Here is a 13,533-nt window from a genome sequence, read left to right as displayed (position 1 = left end):
CGGCAACACGCTTCTCCGGCGATGCGACTGCAACAGCTGCGACTGTGACACGCTTCTTCTCGTTGAGTCAGGCTTCAGAGGGGAGCTGGTGGTGAAGTCTTTTGTCCCTGAGACTCTAGCAGGAGGCAAGCACAAGTCAAGCCCTTGGAGTAATAATCTGCAAGATGATGAAAGTTCTTTGAAAGTTCCTTCTCCTCTCCTTGGTACTGAAGACACCACTGTAGGCCAAACCAGCAACACAGCACACTGGCAGGGGGGCAGTCCAACTCCTACAGCTTCCTTGGTTCTTCTCCTTGGCAGAGGTTCGTCTTGTTGTTCGAGAAGTCATCTGAAGTCTTGAGGTCTGGGTCCCCATATTTATACTACTAAATCCTTTGTCCTCTGAAGGCAGAGGGCCTTTACCTAGTCCAAACCAGTTCTGCGCAGTCCTGGAGCACTTTGTTTAGGGGACTCCTTTCCTTTGGCAGCGTGGGCCAGGGTCCTCAGACACACCACAGGGGGTGGAGCCAGCATTGTTAAAGGCAAGCACAGCCCTATTCAGACCCAGGTGCTACTCCTCCCACCACTCTACATGCAGATAGGTCTATTCAGCCCTGTGTTGACTCCCCCTGTATCCTGGAATCCCCCAGCCCCTGTCACTCACAAAACCAGACACACAATACACAAGCTAGCAGAGGCAGGCTGGATGGTTAGGTAAGAAAATAACCTACTTTCTAAAAGTGGTATTTTAAAACACAGAATGTTAAAACCAACTTTACTAAAAGGTGTATTTTATTATTCTGAGTTCAGGCATACTAAACTCTAATTTCTACCATGTTCCCTGGGTCAGTTAGGATTATAAGATGTTGTAATCAAACTTCCCATTCTGGCCTATGGGGACTGGTAGCCTTGCAATAGTGAAAAACGAAAAGATCTGTAATCACTATTAGGACATGCCACACACAAGGGCATGTCCTACCTTATACTTACAATGCACCCTGCCCTTGGGCCTACCTTAGTGGTGTGTGATATGAAGAAAAGGGAAGGTTTAGGGTGGGTGCACTTACCAAGTCAGCATGGCAGCACTAGACTGCACAAAGGCCCTGCAATGGCAGGCCTGAGACACTTTACACGCTGCTTCTGTGGGTGGCACCACCAGTGCTGCAAGCTCACCAGCAGCATTTGATTTACAGGCACTGGGCACACATGGTGCACTATACTAAGGCCTGACAAGTCAAATAAGCCAATCATGGAGTCACTAATCAATACATCAATTTAACATAGGGAGCACTTGCACTGTGGCACAGAATAGCAGTGGCTCAGTGCCCAAAGCATCTAATCCACCAAAACATATCAAAAACAGAGGAGGCAATCAGTAAAAAATGGAAGGGAGACTCACGCCAATGGTACCAGGTCTAACACATGTCCCCTCCAGCTGAAATGTGGGGAGAACTACCCTCCCCTTGGGAGTTCTCTTCACTAAGGCGGAAAAATCTGGACAGACCATCAGCATTGGCGTGTTCTGTACCTGGGCGATGTTCCACCGTAAAGTCCATCCCCTGTAGGGAAATGGACCACCTCAACAACTTTGGGTTCTCACCCCTCATCTGCATCAACCATCTGAGGGGCCTGTGGTCTGTCTGAACCCGAAGTGAGTCCAAAACAGGTATGGTCTCAACTTCTTCAGTGCCCAGACCACAGCAAATCCCTCAATTGCACTCCACCTCTGTTCCCGTGGAAGTAACCTCCTACTGATGAAGGCTACAGTTTGGTCTAGGCCCTCTTCATTAATCTGTTATAGAAGAGCCCCCACATCATGCTCTGAAGCGTCCGTTTGGACAATGAATGCCTTTGAGAAGTTGGGCGCCTGAAGCACAGGTGCTGTGCACATGGCAGTCTTCAGGGCGTCAAAAGTCTTCTGACAGGTGTCAGTGCAGTTCACTTTCTTGGCCTGATTCCGGGAAGTCAGCTCACTCAAGGGTGCAACAATGTTGCCATACCCCTTGACAATCCTCCTGTAAGTGCCCCATGAGTCCTAAAAAGGCTCTCACCTGCGTTGTGAGTCTTAGGGGGTTCCCATGCCAGGATGGTATCAATCTTGGGTTGTAGGGGCGCCACCTGCCAGCTCTCTACCTGGTGCCCCAAGTACACCATAGAACCCTGCCCGATCTGGCACTTACTCGCCTTGATCGTGAGGCCTGCCTTTTGCAGTACCATGAACAGTTCCCCAGCTCACCAGCAGCATTTGATTTACAGGCCCTGGGCACACATGGTGCACTATACTAAGGTCTGACAAGTAAATCAAATTAGCCAATCATGGAGACACTAATCAATACATCAATTTAACATAGGGAACACTTGCACTGTGGCACTGAATAGCAGTGGCACAGTGCCCAAAGCAGCAAAACGTATCAAAAACAGAGGAGGCAATCAGTAAAAAATGGAAGGGAGACTCACGCCAATGGTACCAGGTCTAACAAAGGGAGAAAGCAGTCCTTATAAAAAGTGGTAGCTTCTATGTCACTTTTGTTGACCTTAAGGCGAAATTCAACATGATCCCTAGGGATAAGTTATGGTTCACACTAGGTGATCTAGGACTTCCCAGCTCACTCCTCAACCTATTTACTAGGTTCCACCATAACAGCTTTGCAAAAGTTAATGGGGTAAAAAATGAGGAAAATACCAATCCCTTAAAGGTTGCAGAAAGAGTCGGGCAAGGATGTGTCGTCGCCCCTAAGTTGTCCCTGCTGTTTATAAACGGCTGCATTGATTACCTTTTGAGTTGTGATAATGACTCCCTGGTTCTAGGGGGAACTAAAATACCTGCTTTATGATTTGCGGATGATGCTTTATTAGTATGAAAAAACACAAGGGCCTAGAGACTCTTTTGAGTAAGTTAAGCATGTTCTGCCTAGGTTAGGGCCTGGCAATTAATGGAAGTAAGACAACATTTATAGCTATCCACCCTCATAGAGGATCACTAACGTTGGAAGGGGAGGAGTTGGAGAAAGTGATAGATTTTGATTATCTTGGCATCCGCTTCTCTTGTGCAAATACTTGGGGGCACCCAGGTTACCAAAAGTACCCTTATGTTAAACCAAAGGTTGGCAACAATCCTAAAGTTAGCAAATAAGTCCTTGTTCCAACCCATTTCCCCTTTCTTGAGGTTTGGAGGGCCAAAGCTGTAGTTACCACAATATATGGAGCAGAACTCTGGGGATATGTCAATGTAAAAGCCCCAGAGGTGGCTGAAAATAAATTTCTAGGAGTAGCCCTTAAATTGCCCCAAAGCATGCCATTGATTTTCAAGCATGACCTAGGTTTTCGGTGTATTGTCCCCCTAGCGCCCATGAAACCTATTTTGTCCTGGATACGTATTTGGTCTACTCCTGAGCTGGCAGAATACAGGGTGGGACTAAGATGTTTTAGATAGATCACAGGGAGGCATTTTGCTACCCTGGTTAGACTATGTAAAACAGACCTTGTACTCTGAATCTACACAAATATTGCTTGTTCCATGAAACTATTACATCTACTGCATCAAAAAAACTGAAGGGCATTTTTGGGGAGCTTGAGGAGGCCAAATTATCCAAACAGGTAGGCATGGGCCAAATGGCTAATTGTTTCATAGGATTCAATCCAACCTCATACTTTGAAAATTATTATATGAATGATCTTGATCCCCCATTCGCAAAAGCTCTTTATGTAAGGCTCAGTTTAGGTACACTACCTCTTGCTACCTTTACTGCTAAATGGAATGGTTATCAAGGAGTGTAGGAGGCTGGCTTAGTATATGGTGCACACTTATTTTTGTGAGGCACCTTGCACTAATCCAGACAACCCTTATGGTGGTTTTAGAGGTCTTAGACAACCATACAAAGGTCTCTAAGTGGTAGCTGTGGGGAGCAGCCTTCAGGCTTTGTCCAGAAGGAGTGTTGAGCAACTTGTTTTATCTACAGGAACGGCCCGTGCATGTAAGAGCGGTGGGGCGAGTTGGGGCGAGTTGGGAGGGTGAGACTCGACAGAAGAAGGAAAATTCATTATTTATTTAATTTTCCCTTGCTGTCGTCTGGGGAGTACGCCCCACTGACTTTACCTTCATGGGCCGCTCCTGCAGATCTAGTCATGTAGTGTAGGTTAAACGAAAAAAAAAACACAGTGTAGTTATAAAGATATGTCTATTTGTTACACAACACTCATTAACACTCCTACCCGGAGATATCAACACAAATACACGATACTTAAATTGCTAATGATCAGTAAGCACAATACACAGCAGTCTCCTGGGGGAGACCAAACCATATACTAAAAGTGGAATGCGATCTGCGACCGAAGTTGGGACTTGGACCAAGAGACTTGGAAGAGCTGGGTGTGAGAAGTTGGCCTGATGTATGATGTCGCTAGTTCTAGTGTACACCTTATATCAGTCCAAACAACCCTTATGGTGATTGGTTGTAAAGTCAACCTTATAGACCAGCTATCCTAGTGGTAGCATGGACAAGAGCAGTCTTAGGCTGAACTCTGAATGGCATGTGAAGCCAGCTGTGATACCATATATAATCCCTTGAATACCAAATGAAAGGACACCACAACAGATGTATATATAAAATAAAGTGTATTTATTCTAGTCAAACCCTCAGCACTCTTTATGAGATTAGAGGTAAGTACAACACAGTCTTATTTAAGCATACATTAAGTCACACAGGTAAGTAATACAGTTAGGCCCTAGGGGCCACGCAAACCATTTACTAAAGAAGTGGTATAAGGACCACTGTCACGGAAATAGGATAGGCCTAGGCCTAGGGAATCGCCGGGGCTACACTACACTAGCAACAGTTAGGAAGTGGGAGGCCCACGGGATTCAGTTGCAGAGTGGAAACACTCGCGCGTAATGCGTAAAAGTCGATAGAATTACTAGCAGTTAGAAATTAACAGTTTAGGGACACTTCTGAAGCAGCTAGAGAGTCGAGACTCGGAAACTAGACCCTAGGATAGTCACTACCCTTGTGAGCACCGAAGTACCCAAGTTACCTAGCCCACGGGTGCATAGGTGTGAACTTGCGTCGGGTTTCGTCGTGGACTTCTATGGATGCCTGAAGGAAAGTTGCTGACAGGCAGTCAGTGAAGAGTGCCCGGTGGATCCCAAGGCTGGGATCAAGAAGAGAGGATACCTGCAAGCAGAAGGGACAGAGTCAAGGTCACGAGCCAGTGACCATGTGGAACCAGGAAGGAACCAGGCGATGTCGTGAAGATTGCAGGTGAAAGGAGAAGCTTGTCGCTGCAGCCACGGGTACCAGGAGACGTCGAGGACGACCAGGACCAGGAGGCGAGCGGTCCCACGAAGGCTCTTGCTGTCGGCGGCGTCGAAGTCGAACTAGGACTCACCAAGCCTTGGCAAGCGGAACCCACGAAGAACGGAGGACTTGCTTCTGGTGCAGACCAGGAAGGTCTGGGGTGCTTCTCTTTTGCAAGGAAGCGGGAGCCAGTCTGGAGGAGCCAAACCAGCAGTGAAGATTTCAGGGTGCGTCGTCACAAAGGCCACTAGCCAATGGGCAAGCAACCGGACAGACGCGGCAAGCAGGAAAATGCAGAAGGGCCCCACGCAGGACTCGTGGAGTGTGGGGGGGGTGATCTTCGGTGCAGATGGTGCTTGGGGTTGGGGCTTCTCAATCCCCCGTGCACAACTTCGAGGGTACCTCAGAAGCTGCGCTGGAAGATACTCGCCACTTTTCCTAGGTAGCCGGTCCCACGTCTCTCGTCGCCTCCACGGATCTCAGCTCGGCTGTGGATGTGGATCAGGGTCGGAGAAGTCTGGAAGTCAAGGCTCTGGTCGGGCTCTGCAGTCGGTCCCTCGTAGAACTTCAGCAAAGCAAAGGGTAGTCTCTTGATGGTGCCTGTTTGCACAGGGTAGCCACTCCTTGGCCACAAGGGAGATTCTTCAGTCTTCTTCTTTCGTCGAATGTCGAAGGTCCAGAGTTTCTGTTCAAGTTGCAGGTTCAGGATAATCTAATCTCCTGGGGCCCAGCTACCACTCTTATACTAATCTGGGGGGCTGGGTTACCTGCTAGGTCACGCCTTATGGGTGGGACCTGGGAGGGGGGTGGTTACACCCCCTTCCCTTTGTCCAGTTTCGCGCCAGGACTGGGGCTGGAGTGCCCCAGCACCGGTTTGAACTGGACTATGCACGGGACACCTTGTGTGCCCCAGGCATGTCTCATTCTTTTCATCCCTCCCTGCCCCAATACACTAAAGCCTGTCTGGGGTGGTGCTCGCACCTCCCAAGGCAGGAAACCTATTGTCCAAGCCTCCCTTGCCGGGATCACTCCCAGCAGCAGGAGGTCAGACTCGTGTCTGTGGCAGCAGCATCCATTTTGTGATGCTGGGGCTCTGGTTAACTTTAACCGGGTAAGTAGGTTACAACATGTCTTCTCCCTCTAGAAGGGAGGGATAATATCCTCATCCCCAGAAATGGGATGGGGGTATTATTCCAAAGTGTTAGACACCTTACACTACATGTTTTGATAAAGCCAAACCATAGTTACCGTAACCGTTTAAGATTATAAGGCACTTTAAGAGTATATGGTAGGCTATATCATAGAACAGCTATAAGGACATGGTTCCGAAAGCTGCAGACAGGCTCAGCTCATGCTAGAGCACCATCTCACATGTTACCAAGCACTCTGCCTCCAGGATTGTTAAGGCCTGCCATAGGAGTGGCTGATAGGTACACATGTGTCTATATGTAAGTTAGGTATAGGAATACTACACCTAAGCAAGGAGTGATTACACAACCTTGCCCCAGCTGAGTGAGCCAGTTGTGTCATAATGGAAGGCCAGGCCAGGGGTGGCATAATAAATGCTGCAATCCCCTGGTAGGCCTAGGGTACACCTATGCCCTGGGTACCTAAAGTACACTGTACAGGGGCCAATAAGGTGATCCTATCCAAATGGGTTATGCACCTAAAGTACATAGTATCAATTTAGAGAGAGAACAGCAGGGCTGTGGGTCTGATTAGCAGGCTCACAGCCACATCTAAGTCGAAACCCAGTAAAGCAAAAGCAAAAAGTGGGGGTGAACATAGAAAGCAGACCCTACTCTCCTACACTGTGGACCAGAGGACCCACTCAAGGTAAGTTCCCAGGAATTCCACGGAGGCTGTGTGCAGAGTGAAAACACAGCAGCATACTCAATACAAATCAACGGGAAGGTTGCGGTTGCAGTTTTTAAGAAGGGCCCTTCCCAGTGGACCCTGAAGAAACCCTGTGGAAGACAGAAGGTTGGAGAGTCACCCCACCCGTGGATACCCCAGGATACCTATTGCAGGTTTTAAGGACCCTTCCCAGTGCACCCTGAAGAAACCCGTTGGAAGACAGAAGGTTGGAGAGTCAACCCACCTGTGGATACCCCAGGATACCTACACAAAGGAAGCCGGGTGCATAGGTTCTAAGTGACATCAGAATCCGCTGTAGACCACAATGGAGGACTTCAGTAAATATGCCTCTGGTGAAGACTGCAAGAGCCCAGTGAATTCTTGAAGAGAAGAACCTGCAAGCAGAAGGGACAGAGTCCATGTCACTCGGAGGTGACCAGGAGGCACGGAAGAGTAATGCCCACCAATGACGGAAGATGCATGAGTGATGACTGTGACCTTGGTCCTGCAGCTGTGAGGACCAGGCAACGCTGAGGAAGATCAGGAGACGTGCACAAACTGTCCCACGTCAGTGTCCAGCAGGAGCACCAACATGCATTGGCAGGAACAGATGTGGTAGATGATGAATAGGCAACATTGGGACCAGCAAGGTCCAAGAGACTCGCCAAGTGAAAGAGTCAGAGCAGGCCCAGAGCAAGCAGGGGGGCCCACTGAAGGAAGAGAATACCCTTGAGAGGACCCACAGGCCAGAGGACCTCGAGCAGCTCACCAAATAATAAAGACCACGGTGCAGAGGATGCGGTGAGGATAAAGATCATGGCAGGAAGAGATGTTGGAGCTTCTTGTAGCCTGAAAATCACCGGAGTGCAGAACCAACAAGCCTTGGCAACGCAGGTAAACTCGATGCAGAGTTGTTTGGTCCCCGCGGTTCCGACGAGGGATACTGGCCTCAATATTGCAGAGAAGACAGGTCAGGCCTCGAGGGAGTTGAAGAACCACCACCTATGTTGCTGAATCTTTCAAAGTCCGTGGGACGTCGGGAGCAGCAGCTTTGTTACGGTGCCTTAAATCTATTTACAGCCCTGGGGTTGCAGGAACAGCACATTGCATTGTTACTGCACCTAAAGGTGAAAATGGCAGAAAAACTGGTAGTTGTACATGCAAGAAGACGCAATGATATTGCATTTTTTTATCAGCAAAATCCATACGGATACTGCTGCACGACTGTAGCAGGGTACTAACATCAAATCATTAAGGGCAAAATTAACACTAATAGATGCCAAATAAGAACAGAAAGGCACATAAGCATAGTAAAGCAAAAGCTCTATAACAATATTTAAAAAAAGCACACACCCTAAATAAAGCTCTGCTTGTTGGTAAAGTGAATGCGATAAGCAGTTGTGAAAAGGCACGTACGAAAAAAAACGTAAATGTGTTAATGGAAGCGCTCTGAAAAATGTAAAAAGATATATAGTACATAATTAAGTGCCATGGGTTGCATGCTGCGGGTTCCGTTTCCATAACTATATTTTCATCCTGTACATATAGAGCGTAAGATGCAGCGAAATGCAAAAGTGAAACTGATACATTTTCCAAGCTACAAACTTAAAATAAAACGCTGCGATGTGGCTACACTGACTCCAAATAAAAAGCTGCAATGTGGGCAAGCAAAAGCAGCGAGTAGGAGCCACAAAAAGAATGTAAATGTGTTAATGGAAGCGCTCTGAAAAATGTAAAAAGATACATAATTAAGTGCCATTGGTTGCATGTTGCGGTTCCGTTTCCATAAATATATTTGCAGCCTGTACATATAGAGCGTAAGATGCAGTCAAATGCAAAAGTGAAACGTATTCATTTTCCAAGCTACAAACTTAAAATAAAACGCTGCGATGTGGCTACACAAACTCCAAATAAAACGCTGCGCAGGCTGCGCGCGTACCCCGATCTCAGAGTCTGCCAGCCCTTTAGATGGTGTGTGTGTGTGGTACGAAGCCCTATAGAGGCTGTGTGCGCTGCAGGGACCCCGATCTCTGAGGGTGCCATTCCTATAGAAGGTGTGTGCTCTACGAAGCCCTGTGAGGCTGTGTGCGCTGCAGGGACCCCAATCTCGTAGTGTGCCAGCCCTGTAAGAGGTGTGTGCATTACGAAGCCATGTAGAGGCTGTGTGCACTGCAGGGGCCCCGATCTCCGAGGGTGCCATTCCTATAGGTGGTGTGTGCGCTACGGAGCCGTGTAGAGGCTGTGTGCACTGCAGGGACCCCGATCTCCGAGGGTACCAATCCTATAGGTGGTGTGTGCGCGCTACAAAGCCCTGTGAGGCTGTGTGCGCTGCTGGGACCCCGATCTCCTTGTGTGCTATCCCAATACAAGGCGTGCGCTACGAAGCCCAGCCCTGTAGAGGCTTCGTGCGCCACCAGGCAGCCTTATCAGCTAAAGCTGCGCACCCCGGTCCCCGCGGGTTCCTTTCCTAGAGGAGCTGTTCGCCCGAACCCCAGTGCAGGCTGCTGAACCTCCAGGCACCAAATCTCTAAATGTACCGTCCCTACAGTAGCCTTGCACCCCAACCCCTATATAGGCTGCGTGAGCTACCCGGCACCCGAACGCAGTGATCCTACAGGAGCAGTGAACCCCGAAGCGCTGTACATGCTGTGCCGCATTCACCCCGTCTCCAAGTATGTTATCCCCACAGGAGCGGTGCCCCGCAAACCCTGCACAGCCTGTAGACCCTCCCCTGCACCCCGATTCTCTCCTGTACCAACCCCAGAAGTAGATGTGCACCCCGATCTCCAAGCACCCCAATTCCTTCCTGTACCACCCCAGCAGTAGATGTGCACCCGGATCTCAAAGGGCCCTGACTGCCAGGCACCCCAGCTTGAACATGGCCCCCAAAGCAACATGCATCCAAGAAGCAAGCTCCACCCCAAAACATAACGCATCCCAGGTGTAATGAAGCGTCTACGAAAGACCCACGTATCATCATAACAGAAGGCACTCTTAATCGGCTTATTCTTGATATACCATTAGCTTGGTTTTTTTCAGTCTAGTAACTTTCCTGTGCATTGTTTAGGGATCTTTAGTTCTGGCCTGCCTCGTGTAAGAAAAACGAGTGGTGCGCGTGCGTGCCACAGCGAGCCATGTGGTTTCAATTATCGCGCCCGTGTCTGGGCACGATAATTGAAACCACATGGCAGCGGTGCGCGTAACAGACACCAATAGGTCATGGGCGGAGCAATGTGCCCGCCTTTGACCAATTGCGTGCTGTCTTATAAAAAGACGCACGCAAAGGCCAATAGCCTGGGCCAAAAGGAAAAGCACACGCACAAGCGTGTGCGATTCCTAGGTCTGTTTTGAAACCCCCTACAAGAAGTCTCTCGCTGCGTGACAGTGCTGCGCACTGCAACGCTCGGCGTGAGACCTAAAAAGTGAGGGTAACCATAAAGTAGATCCTACTTTCCTACAAGGAGGTAGTAAAATACGTCCTGTTTGTAGAAGTGCTGAAGAAACCAGTGGCCCCCTTCTCTTTTCTTTTTTGTCCAAGGTACTACAAGCAGCGCAGGCGTTGGGTTATTTCTTTTTGCCGTCTGCTAGGTGTTGCGCAATATAGGGTTGCGATAAGATTATGTACAGCGAACATGTCTTCGGTCATGGTCTTCTCCATGCCTAAATATTTGGAGATCATATGGACAATTCGGCAAAACAATTTGGTCTTTTACCCTCACTTCAGCCTTTGCCTAGCCTTAATGCAAATCTCCCTCCTACTGGATATCATGTTTTTTTTATTTGAGAAATTGTGTTTTTAATATTCTACACAAATACCTTGTATGCATTGATTTAATTAATGTGCGGTGTCATGTTGTGACATGCTATGTAAGTTATATTTTTTTCAAAACGTATGCGTTCAAAAAAATTCCTTGTAGGTACCCGGCTAATTGAATTCATTTATCTACACAAATACATTGTATTAATTGATTTAATTAATTTTCAGTGTCATGTTGTGACATCGTATGTAAGCTATACTTTTTCAAAACATATGCGTTAAAACAATCCCTTGTACTTATTTGAATGAGTGTACTACGTGCACAACCCAATTTCCAAACAGATTTTGGATAGATTGCGTGATTTTTTTTGATGTGCTACCTGGCTAGCGTTCTCCGGTCAAGAACGTAAAACAAGTATCAATAAGTAGCATGCCACCCTGGGCACAATTCTGACCCAGGACTGGGTCCTTCAAATTATAATGGTTCAAAATAAGCAAATTACTCAGTCGTTCGTTTTGCCAATCTGAGTTGTTTTATTCGTCTTGTATTCAGACTCGATACAATTTAAATATTCATCCAATAACTCCAAGTTCATTACACAGTGAATCAATGTAGATTAATGCATCGTTTCAGTAGTTTCAGCATCCCAATGCATTTCGGGCGCATGGCCCTTCGTCAGGGGTGAAGTCTATAAAACAAACAATTATAGAACATGCGCCCGAAATGCATTGGGATGCTGAAACGATGCATTAATCTACATTGATTCACTGTGTCATGAACTTTGAGTATTAGGATTCAGGATCACTGGAATGGTTGCCTCATACCATTTCTTAGGGGGGCATTACCCTAAGAGTAGTATACTGATTGTTGATGTACAAATGCACTTGCAACCGTTGTAGAACTGTAGTTGCAAACCTTATTTTTCTCACTCGCATAACTTAAGAAGTACTGCATAGAATGGTTAGACTTTTTTTGTAACTCGTTTTATTAATAGTTTCAGAATCTCACAAAAATAGTCATTCACAAATAAACCCAAATAACAATCCCCATACCTCCCAGCCACCAGCTCCAAACCCTAGCACAGGTCATAAATGTCTGATGAGCAAGGGCAAAACTAACCCCATCATAAATATCAGAAAGACAATGAAGACAGTTGCCCTCCAAGTACCAAATGTCACTGAAATATTTTTGATGCCCTCAATCCACGAAGTTAGACGTAAAGCTTCTCTGTCCAGTGGTTAGAATTTTTCCTATGGCATTACTGCGTGTGGTGGCAGAAATTGATAAGCTCTAACTGACCTCTCCAGAAAATTACCTTTTCACGTTTCCATGTTAGTTGCCATTTAACATTTTAATTCTCCGACAAATTCACCGTTCATTTTGTAGCAGAGAGTTACCCACTTATTTATTTACAATATTTGTAGCGTACTGATTTTGCCACATGAGCATTAGTGCACTTTTTTCTGCTGATTTGATGAATAAATGGTAATCGTAGGAGGTGCTCTGCTCGTGAACCAAGCTGCCAATGACAGTGGCTTAGAAAAGGAGGGGGCAATGGTAATGCGAAACATTTTTTCTTTAAACTCTGTACTTTACGCTATTTGCACCAAATGATATCTTTTTTTTTTTTTTGTGTCTTTACATGGTACCCTGGTTTGAGAAGTCGAGGCATATTCTGACATGTGAAGGATCTGCAAAAAATGAAGATCTTCTTAATCTAGTTGAAGATTTCTTTGATGCCCTAATGGTAAAATACTGACACTACATTTTTATATATGTTAATTTGTAAATATATTTGTAACAATAATGCAATTTTTTTGTTAAGTAGAACGCAAATTCCTAAATCCCTGACCTTCCAGCCTTACGAATGTGAAGATCTCAAACATGTATTTGTTGTCGATGCCCTAGCAATTTAAGAGCTCAGAACACTAGTATGCCAGACGTCTAGACAGGCATGGCTCTCTTCCTGATGGCTCACTTCTTAGTGGGTCTCTGCAAGAAATCGTCATTGATATTTATAAACTAGGGACCCAGGACTTCAGAGGGAAGCACTTTTCTCAGATCTTTTTAAAACAAATGTTTATTTGAGGGAAACGTCCTCTTTTTTTAATTCTATCCAATTAGAACTAAACCAGGACTCAATTAATTAGCAGGCTGAAAAGACCTTATTCACCTCTTTGAAAATAAAAAATAACACAAGAAATAGTGATAGTAAGATCCCGCAATAAGGGGGAATTTGACTGTGTCCCTTAAAGGCAGCATGCTGATCATTTCTTCCGAAGTATGGTGTCCGTATCATGTGAGGCAATTCATTTTTCTGCTTAGTAGAGCACGCATATTGGAACAGAAGCTTTGCCATTGTCTTCAACAAATTGCTTTTGGTTTTGTGCAGCCCTTTTTTTGTTCACCACCTTTCCAAATCATTTTTGCAATGTTTACTGCATTTTCTCTTTCTTTCAAGGTAGGGTTTTCCCAAATCGGTGCCTCTAGTCACTTTCTTCATTAAATGTGTCTTTCTGTATATTATGGGGCATGTTAACACACTGCATTTTGTATTGCATAAAGTAGTGCTACTACCTACTACAAACTGCATTTTCTGATGTGTGAAGTAGTAGTACTCACATACTGCAAAATGCTATTCACTA

At 46.4% G+C, this 13,533-nt stretch overlaps 1 protein-coding gene across 1 annotated transcript in view; it reads left to right on the top strand.

Annotated features, from left to right (window-relative positions):
* SYCP2 (synaptonemal complex protein 2) overlaps positions 1 to 13,533 on the top strand; it is a 4,998,961-nt gene that overhangs the window by 150,065 nt on the left and 4,835,363 nt on the right. The window contains exon 5 of the mRNA XM_085615168.1: positions 12,531 to 12,635. Within this exon, the coding sequence (XP_085471294.1) occupies positions 12,531 to 12,635 (105 nt within the window). The remainder of the gene's footprint in view (positions 1 to 12,530; positions 12,636 to 13,533) is intronic.

This window comes from Triturus cristatus, chromosome 7, assembly GCF_964204655.1.
Source record: "Triturus cristatus chromosome 7, aTriCri1.1, whole genome shotgun sequence".
NCBI lineage: Eukaryota > Metazoa > Chordata > Amphibia > Caudata > Salamandridae > Triturus > Triturus cristatus.
The sequence above is the reverse complement of the archived record's forward strand: the minus strand, read 5'-3'. Positions and strand labels throughout refer to the sequence as shown.